This window comes from Pelobates fuscus, chromosome 3 (genome assembly GCF_036172605.1).
Source record: "Pelobates fuscus isolate aPelFus1 chromosome 3, aPelFus1.pri, whole genome shotgun sequence".
NCBI classification, from domain to species: domain Eukaryota; kingdom Metazoa; phylum Chordata; class Amphibia; order Anura; family Pelobatidae; genus Pelobates; species Pelobates fuscus.
In genome coordinates this window covers 370,461,367-370,476,006 of record NC_086319.1, presented here as the reverse complement: position 1 = coordinate 370,476,006, position 14,640 = coordinate 370,461,367, and the positions used below count along the sequence as shown (strand labels likewise).

The following is a 14,640-nucleotide window of genomic DNA, read 5'->3' as shown; positions in this document are numbered from 1 at the left end:
ATGAAATTGCTGTATCTTGCTGTCATCCCAGTAATTAATATTAAGTTATCTTTTTGATACTTTTTACCTAAATGCTTCTTTTTATCGTGAGAAATTTAGTAATTGTATTCTTCTCTCTGGCAGAATAACAGCAAATGGATCAATGGTACAGATGAACAAATTATGTCCTGGGCCACATCTCGGCCAGAGGTGGGTGCATCCAGCTGTAATGTCAAAAAGATTTATAGTCTGTATGTAGGCTCACAGCTATATGTAGTTTACATTTTATTAAGGCAGCTTGTGCTAAAGCATCTACAAACAGATAAGAGTCATAGTGAATGCTTGCTGATGTACATCTGGTTACAAAACCCAAATAAAACATTACTGTTTAAAGGGGCAATCTAAACATTATAACCATAACAGCCCATTGCAGTAGTTATGGGAGCCATCACCCATCTCTAGCGCTCTCAACCTTTCATTGTCATCCAGGTTGGACGGATTCATAATGACAATGCAGAAGTGTGGTTTCTTTACCATCGCTGCGGCTGCAGAGGGATATGGCGGTCAAATGTTTTTAGCAAACCACTCAAAACATTGTGACCAGGGGCTGTGGATTTAGAATCATAGCTCAATAACCACTAAAATGAGTTGTTGTGGTTATGGTGCCTAGAGTATCCCTTTAAATATGGCAAAATGTTGAACCGTTTATCATACAATCTGGCTGCAGGCTGTGGCATTAAATCACTAAGGCACACACCCTATTGAGATCAACATCTTTTATTAGACTGCAAACCCCCATGTGGCTCCTCACAACATGTGTGATTTCACAGCACAGCATCTTTAAGTGTTGTGTTACTCCTAGCTGCCTGTGCCAGAGGGCTATGTGCTGCACTCTCTGCATGTCTGAACTGGCAAATGCCCGTTTCTGGTGTACCAATGTGTGAAATTGTGCCTATTTTTGGAGGAACGTGGTAAACCATATGACCTACTGAACTTGTCATCTTGATAAAGCTTTGTGTTACAAAGTGGGAAGCGTCCAAAATGTAAACTGTATTAAACTGTGCAAGATACAAAATAATTTTGGTTTATTATCGCACTTTGCATTGAATGTAGTATTACATTGTTCCACCTAGCCCTATTTTTGTCAATTGGCAGGATTGGCATCTCGGCGGCAAGTGTGATGTGTATCTATGGGGAGCTGGGCGACACGGGCAATTGGCAGAGGCTGGTAGGAACGTAATGATACCATCCGCAGCAGCATCCTTCTCACAGGCACAGCAGGTAGAATATGTTGGGGGCATGATAGTTTGTGTGGGGTAACAAGTATTAAATAAGGAACGAATGTGTCAAGATCTTAGTATAACTTAGAAAATGTGTCCTCTATTTTATTGTCTTGCTATAGCTTCCAACCACATTGGTTTCTGATTTTGACCTTTCAAGCAAATATATTATTTACCTTTAGTTGTTATTTCCAGGTGATATGTGGGCAGAACTGCACTTTCGTCATCCAGGCTAATGGCACCGTTTTAGCCTGTGGAGAAGGAAGCTATGGTCGTCTTGGACAGGGAAACTCTGATGATCTCCACGTATTGACGGTCATATCTGCACTGCAAGGTGACCAATTGCTGATGCTTTATTTATATGGCTGTGCTAGGTAGAAAGCAGCTCACACTGTATTTAAACAGTCTGATGTATTTTACCACTTGCTCAAGCACCCTAAACCCTAAATATAAGAAAGCAGAGGTATGCAAGTGTTTGGGATTAACAAACTCTCTTATATTTCCTGACCACCATTCTCCACCTCCATTATAAATCAGAACGTTCATGGACTAACCCTGTGCGTACTCATTGCATTGCTGCTTATCTCCCCTCTATCTCAGGATTCGTGGTGACACAGCTGGTAACGTCCTGCGGCTCAGATGGGCATTCCATGGCACTAACAGAAAGCGGAGAAGTGTTCAGCTGGGGTGATGGAGATTATGGCAAATTGGGACATGGTAATAGCGACCGGCAAAGGCGTCCAAGGCAAATCGAAGCTTTACAAGGAGAGGAGGTGGTGCAGGTACATTGTCTCTTATGATAAGCCTTCAATATAACCTGAAGCCAGGAATTGGTATTGCTTGCTTCAGCCACATATTAAATCAGTGCAAACATGAAGAGTCAAAAGCGGTGTAGTCAGGCTTTATAAATTCTCCTTATATATTTATACATATTCACATTACTGTACAGAAACATGCAATGCCTGACTCACTCCCCAGATTCGTTAATGTTTGCAGTTTCCCATATTGTTACATTTCTCCATAACTCCAGCTAATTCTCCTAGCGCTCATTTATCTCTCCTTCCTTCTTCATATCCATATGTCAGTCCTTACACAGTCATACATATATATATATTCCTCCATCCTTAGCCCCATATATCTCTCCCTCCATAATCTTTGTTTCTTTTCCCTCTTTGGAAACCCCCATGTATCACCCACCATTTCCCACCACATAAACCTACATCCCCTGGATGACTAAATTCTATTTCCTCCCCTAAAGGTGCCTAAGGGTTATCCTGTGCTATTATTGGTTTTATGGAGTGGGAGCTGCATTGGTCTCGGAGTATATCTGTCTCTCTCTGTGACCGAGAGCATGGGTTATAATGTAATATTCCATGTCTTCCTGAGCTGCTCTGTGCATCACCATACTGTGAGCGGTGCGGCTTCCTGGGGAGTACACCAGTCAGTGTGGGCATGCATTACTGGTCTGGCTCACTCCCAGGCAGCAGTACATTTTATGATAAAAAATTCAAGCTGCCAAACCTGTGCACTAGAGTATGCCTGAATTCACCTGGCCAGCTATCCCCAGGTATTCCTTGATCCCCCATGTTTATACCCCATCCTGCTGGTTTAAAGCTTTGTTGTCTTAACATTTTGCCGCTGTTACTTCTCTTCCTGAGATGTAGGTCTTCACCCTCTGAATCTATAACCACTCTGCTTTCTTCCCAGATGTCCTGCGGGTTCAAACACTCGGCGGTAGTGACAGCAGACGGAAAGATGTTTTCTTTTGGAAATGGAGATTATGGGCGTCTGGGTTTGGGGAACACATCAAATAAGAAACTTCCAGAGCGAGTGACTGCTGTAGAGGGATTCCATATTGGGCAGGTACACCATATTATGGCCATCTCATATTATACACAGAGGATAAGCCATCCTCATCAGGAATACCCATGTGCATTTTACTCATGTCATGAAATGGGTATTTGTTAATATAAAACATGTCATATGGAAAACATTGGATGGTCGTTTTCTTTAATGATATTAGAAAAACACCGATTATTTTACAGAAGTCATCCAGGTGTTATACCCTTGAAGAGTTTGCTTTACAAATAAATGCACTGTGATCATGCAGACAATGCCGCAGTATTTTGAGACACTGGTAGTAGATGTGCAAACAATGGTTTGTGTGGATTTTATGTAGTTTACTTGTTAAATGGCGTGAGCTGCTCGCTTCACTGCAAAAGTGTAATCATATTAGCGCCATCTCCCAGCGTGACCATGTTCTAATTCAAAGACTTCTTGACTCCTCAGACAGATGGCATTACTGTGGAAAAAAATCTAGAGAGCTGTTTTATGAAAAAAATAAATCTTTCTGGTAATAGTGTACATCCATGGCTCAATGTCTCCATGGTGAGACAGATATGGAATTGTGCATCGATAATGTGTGATTCTTCTCGCGGCCGACCCCTGTGATCTGCTTACACAATACGGGAGCGATGGAGAAAGTCTCGTAACCAGTGAGGATGCCACCCTTGATTGAAGGCTATTTGATACTTTGCAATGGCTGCCTTGCTTATTCAAATGATTAGCAAATGCAAGATGTTTTTCATTTGTTTAGTAAATAAAATAATAAGATAAAGGATTTCGAGAGGCCCAGAAAAGTTTGTAGCATTTTCTAATTGGCAAAAGATCAATATTTATTCTAAGTTGTTTCCAGTCTTAAATTGTGGTTTCCAATTTAGAAACACTAGTGGTGTTGCAGTACCCTCCCATGTGCTCATATCTATCATTTCATTACAGGTGGCTTGTGGACTTAACCATACACTGGCTGTTTCGTCTGATGGCATGATCGTTTGGGCCTTTGGAGATGGGGATTATGGCAAACTTGGTTTGGGAAATTCCACAGCCAAATCCTCCCCGCAGGTGTGTAAACTGTATGTATGTATATTATTATTTTTTGTGTGTGTGTGTGTATGAAATAATCAATAAAGCAGAAAATGTGCAAAATAGCTCAATACAGGCAGATTTGACCGTATATGTTCTCTGCTTTTAATGATTCAGCATTTTTAAGTTTTGGGTGGGAGGGGAGAGGGAGACGACTTGAGATTATTAATATCGTATTCCATTGCCAAGTTGAAACATCACGGACCCATTTTCCTCATTTCCAGAAAGTGGACATTCTGTGTGGGATTGGCATTAAGAAGGTAGCATGCGGGACACAGTTTTCAGTGGCTCTTACGAAAGATGGACATGTGTACACATTCGGCCAAGGTGAGACTTTAAAGTTTAATTTTGCTAAAATAATATTTGTTATACTTTTTACTATAGTAATAAATACATTGGAACAATGCAATTGGTTAAAAGATTCGGCCAATCACCTTAGCGTTTTGTTGGGGCACAGTTGTGGTTGCAGTAGAGCCTGATATGTATGTTACCTCACGCAGTTCTCCATTACAGTCCAAGTAGGGCTCCCCCGAAGCAGGGGTCTGCAAGTTATGGTACGTGGAGTTCCATGGCACACCAAACAAATGGGTCCTGGGTGGGGATAGGAGGATCTCCCCATTGTGCCCAGAACACACTTATGTAGCTTCAGGGAGCCAGTGGTCTGCACCTCCCTTGAGATCAAGCGTGCCTGTTTCACTAGGAGCATTACCGTGGCAACGCTCTGACTCACTGAGAGGCATCCAGAGCAGAGGGGAGAGCTATAAGTGGTCTGCACACACCACACACAAGCTGCTTCACTCGCTAAACTACTAGACTTGTAAAATCTCTGGTCTGCTCTGGGGATTCTCTTACAGGCCTCTTGCTCATTTTGTCTGCTGTGGACACTTTTAGTACAAGCCCTGGTTCACATCTGCCCTTTGTTCCAGCTATTTATTTGCTTTGTTTTCATTTTGTGCAGTGTATGCATCTGAAGACAAAACATACAAACTTGTTTCTGCTGACAGTTGTCTGTTTATATACTGAAAAGTACTGTAATAGGGTTTCCCATGAACATCATGAAATGGTTTGTCAATAGACTGGGGTTTTCACTTTTAAATTACTTTGTGTTGGGTGTTTGCAGTGTTTTCTTTTGTTCACTTGATAATGTTCAGATGCAATAGCCAATGTTTCTCTTACCACAGACCGTTTAATTGGTTTGCCTGAAGGACGAGCGAGAAATCACAACCGCCCTCAACTGGTACCAGGTCTACTAGGTATCTTCATTGAGGATATTGCAGTGGGAGCTGAGCACACCCTGGCTCTCTCATCAGCTGGAGAAGTGTATGCTTGGGGCAGCAATTCCGAGGGACAAGTGAGTACATGTATTAAATGATTAAACAGGAGACAGACGTGTGTTTGGATGGATGGGTAAGGGTTGTATGTCCATTATATTCTTCATGACTGCTGTGGCCACAAGACTGACCGAGCTTGAAGAGATGAATCTATAGAAAAAAATGCTGTAATTTAATGGAATAAGATGGTTACTATCATTTTGACTTCTGCCAAAAATCAAAAATGTTTTAACACAGCTTGGACTTGGTCACACCAACCACGTCCGTGAACCCACTCTTACCACGGCGCTCCAAGGAAAGAACATCCGTCAAATATCTGCAGGACGTTGCCATAGTGCTGCATGGACAGCACCTCCTGTACAGCCTCGTGCACCAGGTAACATTGATATATTATCATAGCTGACATCTGAAACGGACAATTCTTAGGAATACTACATTCCAAGAAACAGAGTGAATGGCTTAAAGGGACATTCTTTTGCCCAAATACAAACAAAAAAAATAGTCATCAATATTTAGTAAATATACCCCCAATGAAAACATGCATGCATTTAATTATGCATTTTTTATCATTCAGGGATCCATCTCAAAGCAGCTTGCAGAAGCTGCAGGTCTCTTGTCTGCAGCCGTTACGAGCCCTCCCCTTCTAACCCCGCCCAGACTTTCTGTGACTGTCCAATCACAGACTTCCCAATGCAACTTAATTAGAAGTCTTTGCAAGGCAGGTGCTCTGGGCATTTGCTGTCTATTGAGTTTAGCTGCACTGAGCTAACCAAACCAGGAAGTAACCGGACCGGTTGTCTGATTGACAGCCATGGGGTGTACAAGGTTAATTTATAAAATATTTCAAGTTTCGATTGATATCTGCACTTTTTGTTACATGAAAAAATACTCTTCACACATAAACGCATGTAAAACAAGACGTAACCATGTAAAGCAAGATTTAAATGAACACTCAAGACTTTTTGACATGATGTTTTTGTCTTTTTTTTTTATTCAAAACTTGTCCCCTGCATCAGAGATTTTCAAATTAAATGTAAACATATGGGCCTCTCAATTTAAAGTATGTATGAAGCATTGCCTAAAAAATTTTTTTTTTAATACATAAATAGAACTGTTTGTCCTCCTTGACTTGCCTTCAAGTATACCTGACCTTACTGATGGCTCATTTAAACTGTGTACTTCCAGGTGTTGCAGTTCCATTACAGCTGGGTCTTCCAGATGTTGTCCCACCCCAGTACAGCTCATTGAAGGACATCTGCACTCACACTGTCAGAGCTAGGCTACGGCTTCTCTACCATTTTTCCGACCTTATGTACTCATCCTGGAGGCTGCTGAACCTCAGTCCCAACAACCAGGTATCAAAAGTATGTGATAGTCCTTTGACCATTTCTCGGAGTTCAATCTGCTGAGAACTGGTCCTACCTTCTCATTTGTTACCCTCCATTTTATGTTCTCCTCTAGTCACCCCCTCCTTTTACCTCTACCCGCTATAGATTTATTTTTAGTTATTTCTAAGCACTGTAACCACTTAGCCTGGCACTCACTGCCTATTCATGCAATTCCTAACTATCTTAGTGGCTGCGAAAGGGGCAAACTTTGGGTATCTGTAGAGCCCCCTTCATTGTCAAGCCACATAACATATATTGACATAAACTAGAGGGACTGTACCAAAACAGGCTTTGCACTATAACCACTATAATGAGCTGTAGTGTATATTGTTCGTAATGCCCTATTATTATTATTATTATTATTATTATTATTATCATAATTATTATTAGAAGATGTCTTTTTAGTATATATTTATGATTTGGAAATGACATATTTTCTTTGTATTTTCCTTACAGAGCAGTACATCTCATTACAATGCAGGAACATGGGGCATTGTTCAGGGCCAGCTCCGGCCGTTACTGGCCCCCAGAGTCTATACGCTCCCCATGGTACGATCCATTGGAAAAACCATGGTTCAGGGAAAAAATTACGGACCTCAGATAACTGTCAAAAGGATCTCAACCAGGTATGGATTAAATCTGAATATCTCTAGTAATATTTAAATGGGCGCTCTCACTGTCCCTTGTTTTAATAACAGACTTTTAAAGAATGGATTGATATAAACAGATTGTCTTCTCGTCACACTCGTGAAGTTTCCATCCTAACCATATACACATGTTCATTTCATCCTACCTGCACCACATTATTTGGTTCAGAGTGATTGGGGAGGGTCTTTGAGCCTTGGCATTGGCATTATCAATGGGGCAATCAATAGCTGCCAGAAAGCCCTTTATATCAAACCAGTGACTTCTTGGCAGTTTTACGGCTGCTGCGAACTGCACTGATTATGTGCCCCTTTTAAGGTATAACTGTTTCGTTGTTACAAATCCGGGCTACTGAACAGGTAGTTATTTTATAGACTGGCAAGTATGCCACCAGCATACATCTTAGTTTTATGAGGTGTGAACAAGAGGAACAGAAATCCAATATTATTATATGTGTATTTATGGCTTGCTGATATATGGAAAGGCTGGGCCTGTAGTCGTGGAAAGGTATATTCCAGACTACATATACACAGGCTGCCCCTTCTTCTGGGCTAAGACTGTCTGGTTTAGCCCACTCCCTTCATCGAGCCATTTAAATTTGTGGACGCTCTTTTTACACTCCTACCTGAACGTCGGTTTCGGCACACCACAACAGACTTGCGCACTACCAACATAAATTGACTTATTGTCCCCGAACAAGCGTAGTGATGATTGTCAAGCGTAGGAAAATATATATATATATATATAATGAGATATTAATATGCAACATGCTTTTATAAATATTTTAACCTGTTAACTAAAAAACAAATGCTAGAAAGTAGAGGTTTTAGACGTTAATGATCAATTATTGCTAATTACAGAATGCATAGATCGCAAATTAAATAAAGGGGGGTTACCAACTTTGTGACTGCTGTTCAGGAGCAAGAAAAGCAAAAACATTATATGGTCATTCAAGATGGCTCTACGAGTCTGAATAGGTCACTATCTTACTAGCTATGGATCAAGTGTGATCCCCTCTCTCCCAACCTTCATAGAATGTTCCTAATATTTCTTATGTCCCTCTCCTTCCAGGGGCAGGAAGTGTAAACCCATCTTTGTGCAGATTGCTCGCCAGGTAGTGAAACTAAATGCCTCTGACTTGCGGCTCCCGTCCCGGGCCTGGAAAGTAAAGCTTGTTGGAGAGGGAGCAGATGATGCTGGAGGGGTGTTTGATGATACCATCACTGAAATGTGCCAGGTGAGCAATATACAGAGTACCTCACATTGGTTTAGTAGTACACTAAGCTTTGAAGGACTACACCAGAACTTGTCTTAACTTTCTTTCAGTGTCAAATGTGAGCAGGATATTACTTTGCTGCAGAAGGATTTGGATAGATTGGGGGACTGGGCACTCAAATGGCAGATGAAATTTAATGTAAAAAATGTAAAGTTATGCACTTCGGGGTCAAGAATGCACAAGCAACTTACACCCTAAATGGTAGATAACAACACTCCAGCAGGATTTGGGAATTGTTATAGACAACAAATTAGGCAGCAATATGCAATGTCAATCTGCAGTTGCTAAAGCCAGTAAGATATTGTCATGTATGAATTGGGGCATAAATTCTCTGGACGAAAATATAATTTTGCCTCTTTATAAATCGCTGGTAAGATCACACCTTGAATATGCTGTGCAATTTTGGGCACCTGTTCTAAAGAAGGATATCATGGCACTAGAAAAAGTGCAGAGACGAGCTACAAAATTGATAAAAGAATGGAGCAGAAAAGGTTAAAAAATGTAAATCTCTTTAGTTTGGAAAAACGGTGCCTCAGAGGGGATATGATAACATTATACAAATATATTTGGGGCCAGTACAAACCGTTATCGGGAAATCTATTTATAAGCAGGGCTATACATAGGGCACAAGGTCACACGTTTAGGCTGGAAGAAGGAAATAAGAACTCTAAGGATTTGGAATTCTCTGCCTGCAGAGATGGTTTTATCAGAGTCCATACAGATGTCTAAACAGCAATTGGATAAATACCTGCCAAAAACACAACATACAGGGATATAATTTCTAATTAGTGGGGTAATAACTGCTTGATCCAAGGAGATATCTGACTGCTATTTTGGGGTCAAGAAGGAATTTTTTCCTAGTTTGTGGCAAAATTGGAAGCGCTTCAGACTAGGTTTTTTGCCTTTTTTTGGATCAACAGCAAAAACATATGTGAGGAAGGCTGAACTTGATGGACACAAGTCCCTTTTCAGCTCTGTAACTATGTAACTGTCATTCCATCACATTAGTATTTTGAGAGAAACAATTGGCATGTTTCTGCCTCTTACTAAAATAAATGTTACAGTTTTATTGTATGTGTAGCTCCATTAAAGTGGCTCTATCACCTCAAACTTGCATTTATCTTATTGTTTCCTCTTCTAGTTCTATTGAAAACTTAAGACAAAATAAAGACTATTTTGTCATATGTATTTTTTTCCTACACTTGACAATCATGACCAAAGGGTGGAGCTGAAGGGTCATCGGTTGACCGAGGAAGTGGAGTGATGATTGTCAAGCGTAGGAAAAATACATAGATCTCACGGCAGGGATCTCTATTTCTTTTGTATTGGGTTCTCTATACTGTACTGTCTATTTTCCAAAATTGTACAGTGCTGCGGTATATGTTGGCACATTATAAATGCCTGTAGCAATAATAACCGGCAGTGGCTAAAAACTTTCAGCCAATCCTGTTGCTCCCATGGTTTTTAATGGTGCTATGCATATGCCGTAAACCCCTGGCTGAATATCATTTCTGTAGGCTCTTCTCTGTGCTCTGTGATGAGAGTTCTGTGATTTAAGGAAGCAGCTTGCGTCCTCCCATCTAAAATCTAGATATAGTCCAGGCACCTGATCTGCAAGATTTGAATATGTCGGGATCAGTATGGTTTCCAGATAAGGCAGTGCAGGGAAGGAGTATGTAAGCTCTCCCCTTACCAAAACTATGCTTGCACATAAAACCATATATATTGTGCTGGTTGTTCGTAGAATGTGAAGCCTTCTTGAAATCCATCCCCTGCTGTTTTCAATGCGTTTTTTCATACCGTTTGATAATATTTTCTGTTGTCTTTCCCCAGGAACTGGAAACAGGAATAGTCGATCTCCTTATTCCATCGCCAAATGCAACGGCAGAAGTAGGATATAATCGGGATAGGTAAGTAGATTCGCTAGAGCTTTACTGAAGTCCCTTACTTAGGCCAAGTTTGTTGGGGAGCTGTCTGCTTCCACCATTAAGGACATGCCCCATGTTTATTATGCTGCCAAAATTGGTTCTGTTTGTTTCCTGTTATTTTGGCGCCGCATTAAAGGATCACTGTAAGGATTGTGCTGGATTTTTTATTTTTTGTTTCTTTACTTTAGTCTCAATAGTGTTTTGCCTGATCAATAGACAGTAACCTTAAAAGTCTCGTTGTTGAAATAAACATTTCATAATTAATGCGGCGGCGAGGCTCCTCTTCCTGTCCAATACCTCATTCCTCTGTCAGTCCCTACATTGGCTTCCAGTTAGATCTAGGACTCAATTTAAAATTCTGGTTATTGCTTTCAAATCTCTAGATAATGCTGCTCACACCTACCTATCCTCCCTAATACACAAATATGTCCAGTCAAGGCCCCTACCCGCTAACGAAGACCATCGTCTATCCTCTGTGCGTACTCCCACCTCTGATGCTCACATTCAAGACTTCTCTAGGGCTGCACCGTACCTGTGGAACTCCCTTCCCTTCTCCGTTAGACTTTCACCCAGTCTTCACTCCTTCAAAAAATCATTAAAAACTCACTTTTTCACAAAAGCATGTCAATTAAACTGTTAATGGCTCCAGAAAACCCCTCACTAAGTCTTCATTGAATACTATTCTACCAATCTACTTCCCTAATACTTCCCTTAGTCTTTGTGTGTCACATTACCCCACTCCCTCTAGCATGTAAGCTTATTGAGCAGGGCCCTCAACCCCTCTGTTTCTGTGCGTCAAACTTGTCTAGTTACAAATGCATGTTTGTTAGTCCACCTACTGTAAAGCTCTGCGGAATTTGGCGCTATATAAATATAATAATAGTAATAATTTTAATAATGGGGGGGTGGGGGGAATTTCAAACTATTTGTTTGTAATAAGGTTCTAAAATCAGATTGCTTGTCTTTCTGTATTTCTTATCAAACACCATATCTATTACTGCTATCCTTGTATTAAAAATGTAACGGGGGACTAAAAAATTGCCCTTGCGCTTGAGTTAACATGTTTCTGCTTTACTGAAATGGCCTTTTTTTGACGGTCCAATCACAGCTTAGTAAATACACCCCTTCTGTATGAACAATTGCTTTGATTGTTGTAGTTTGTATATTGGTTTTCACACTGAGAAAGTATAGATGTTACAGATACTCGGCGTTACTGCTTTCAATAACCCATGTTTGATTAGAATTTTCTGTGCTAGAATCTCTTCTCTGAATGAAACTCTTACTTGCTGTCTCTAAATGTTTGGGTTACCTCATGAGGATTGAATTATGTTGCTTCTTTGTAGGTTCCTATTTAATCCTTCAGCGGGGCTTGATGAGCACCTCATGCAGTTTAAGTTTCTGGGCATCCTAATGGGTGTAGCCATCCGTACCAAGAAGCCCCTGGACCTGCACTTGGCCCCAATGGTGTGGAAGCAGCTGTGCTGTATCCCACTAATGCTGGAGGACCTAGAGGAAGTGGATCTGCTCTACGTGCAGACACTTAATAGCATTCTTCACATTGAAGACAGTGACATCACCGAGGAGAACTTCCATGAGGTAAAGCTCAACAGATCTACTGGTAGAATGTAGTGACACTTTGACAGAATCACTGTCTACTAGAACCCTACACCTGGCTATAGGAACTTTGCAAGGCACACACATGTCAAATACTTTGAGGGCAACATCATGATATCCATACTGTAGTGTGCGATTAAACAATTTTATATATTGTGGTTAGTTACAATGTATCATTAGATCATTATCATCAGTGTTGATCACAATCACCAGAAGCGTTGCAAGGTCGTAAAAAGGCCAGGGCATTTAGCTCAAGGGTATATTTTATGGACCATCCCTCAAATATTAATTTAAGCCAGTCTCAGAATCCTACCCAATACAATCCCCTTTAACCTATGTAGGTAAAGGATTCAGGACAAATGACATTTTGACTTAGTTTAGATTTTTCTACCATGTCCTTCAAATTGTAAACTACCTTATGCTATTATATTGTACTTTATCACATTGTTTCTGTTCTTTATTTAAGATGATTCCCCTCGATTCCTTTGTGGGTCAGAGTGCTGATGGGAAAATGGTTCCCATTATCCCTGGAGGAAACAGCATCCCACTGACCTTTTCCAACCGCAAGGAATATGTGGACAGAGCGATAGATTACAGACTACATGAGATGGACCGGCAGGTGAGAATGTTATTAAAGGGCCACCCGGCAGTCTCTTACTGCACTCTGCAGGTCATATTCCAATGTTTGCAATGGGTGGACATCATTCTTTGAGTTTGATATGGTGGAACTCGTATGTGAGATGGAAAACAGAAGACATTTTGATTAAAAAGTAGGTTATGAACAAAACGTAAACCTACAAGGAAAGGGAAAGTATAGATGATGATTAGATCCAAGGCGGTGCCACATTAAATATATTCTGACTTTTCACACATCTGTAGGGGATTTAAAGACCGTTATGGGATCTCTGTGGTATGAATGATGGTTTGAAACAGGTGAAGAGAACAAGCTTCTCACTAAACAGATCTAATGGAGACCAGTGTCCTGGCAAAAGTACACAGAATCCTGCATTACTTACCATGTTGGTTCTAGAATTCTTATGATCTCTGAGAGAGCCACCATTGGTTTCCCAATTATATGAATATGCAATAGGACTCTGAGCAACATACAGATTCAATGTTTTCACATTTAACAGTTACTTGGGGCTATGTTTGTCCTAAATTAATATGTATGTCTTGAGAGAAAATGGTGATGACTAAAATTAACTCATCACTGGTAGCATTTTAAATTTCTTGCATAAATACATCTTTTTGAGATATAACATAGAGTTGTGTTCAGTTGTGAATGCCAGGAGTAACAAATCGCAATCTAGTCAAAGGGCAAAGTGATGTAGAAGCTAAAAAGAAAAAAAAGAAATTAAAAAAAATGATCATTGATGAGAAACCTGTTGAGGTGCCAAATCTAATGTATATTTGATGCACTCTTAGGTAGCAGCAGTACGAGAAGGTATGTCGTGGATTGTCCCTGTTCCCCTCCTCTCTCTTCTTACTGCCCGGCATCTAGAGCAGATGGTGTGTGGGATGCCGGAGATCTCAGTGGATGTCCTGAAGAAGGTAGTACGATACCGGGAAGTGGATGAGCAACACCAACTGGTGCAGTGGTTCTGGCAGACACTGGATGAATTCTCTAATGAAGAGAGAGTCCTGTTCATGAGGTTTGTCTCTGGCAGATCCCGGCTTCCAGCCAACACTGCAGACATCTCCCAGCGCTTCCAGATAATGAAGGTTGATAGGGTAAGGCGATAACTTGCATATTGCTAGCTGTCAGTGTTGGGTTTACACAGGTGGGAAATGTTTAGGTGAAACTAGAGGTTTGGGGTTTTTATTGCCACTTTGCAATTGCCTAGCAGTTTATTCACTAAACTTCAAATTGTGTCATAATGAAATCTTAAAGGAACACTATAGTCACCAAAACAACTGAATAAAGCAGTTTTTGTGTCTAGATCATGCCCCTTGCAGTCTCACTGCTCAATTATCTGCCATTTAGGAGTTATATTACTATGTTTATACAGCCCTAGTCACACCGCCCTGCATTTGACTTACACAGCCTTCCTAAACACTTCCTGTAAAGAGAGATCTAATGTCTAAACTTCCTTTATTGCACATTCTGTTTAATCACATACAGGAGGCTCCTGCAGGGTCTAGAAGGCCCTGGAGATAAGACATTCTAAATTAAGGTTAAATTTGTAGATCAGGAGATAAAAACTTTAAAAGCAAGTTAATACCTGATTGAAAATGAATCCATGTTTTTTGCAGACTGTGTGAGCCACTGCCAGGGGA

General features: G+C 40.7%; 1 protein-coding gene across 9 annotated transcripts in view; it reads left to right on the top strand.

Annotated features, from left to right (window-relative positions):
• HERC1 (HECT and RLD domain containing E3 ubiquitin protein ligase family member 1) overlaps positions 1 to 14,640 on the top strand; it is a 139,403-nt gene that overhangs the window by 123,448 nt on the left and 1,315 nt on the right. For 7 of the 9 annotated variants that reach the window (XM_063449413.1, XM_063449409.1, XM_063449414.1 and 4 more), the window contains exons 63-78: positions 124 to 189; positions 1,135 to 1,260; positions 1,455 to 1,593; positions 1,860 to 2,041; positions 2,967 to 3,122; positions 4,038 to 4,160; positions 4,406 to 4,508; positions 5,363 to 5,532; positions 5,750 to 5,888; positions 6,698 to 6,876; positions 7,357 to 7,526; positions 8,617 to 8,782; positions 10,655 to 10,731; positions 12,093 to 12,345; positions 12,830 to 12,982; positions 13,789 to 14,094. In XM_063449413.1, the coding sequence (XP_063305483.1) occupies positions 124 to 189; positions 1,135 to 1,260; positions 1,455 to 1,593; positions 1,860 to 2,041; positions 2,967 to 3,122; positions 4,038 to 4,160; positions 4,406 to 4,508; positions 5,363 to 5,532; positions 5,750 to 5,888; positions 6,698 to 6,876; positions 7,357 to 7,526; positions 8,617 to 8,782; positions 10,655 to 10,731; positions 12,093 to 12,345; positions 12,830 to 12,982; positions 13,789 to 14,094 (2,508 nt within the window). The remainder of the gene's footprint in view (positions 1 to 123; positions 190 to 1,134; positions 1,261 to 1,454; positions 1,594 to 1,859; positions 2,042 to 2,966; positions 3,123 to 4,037; positions 4,161 to 4,405; positions 4,509 to 5,362; positions 5,533 to 5,749; positions 5,889 to 6,697; positions 6,877 to 7,356; positions 7,527 to 8,616; positions 8,783 to 10,654; positions 10,732 to 12,092; positions 12,346 to 12,829; positions 12,983 to 13,788; positions 14,095 to 14,640) is intronic. The other 2 variants (XM_063449411.1, XM_063449410.1) reach the window with 1 other exon arrangement.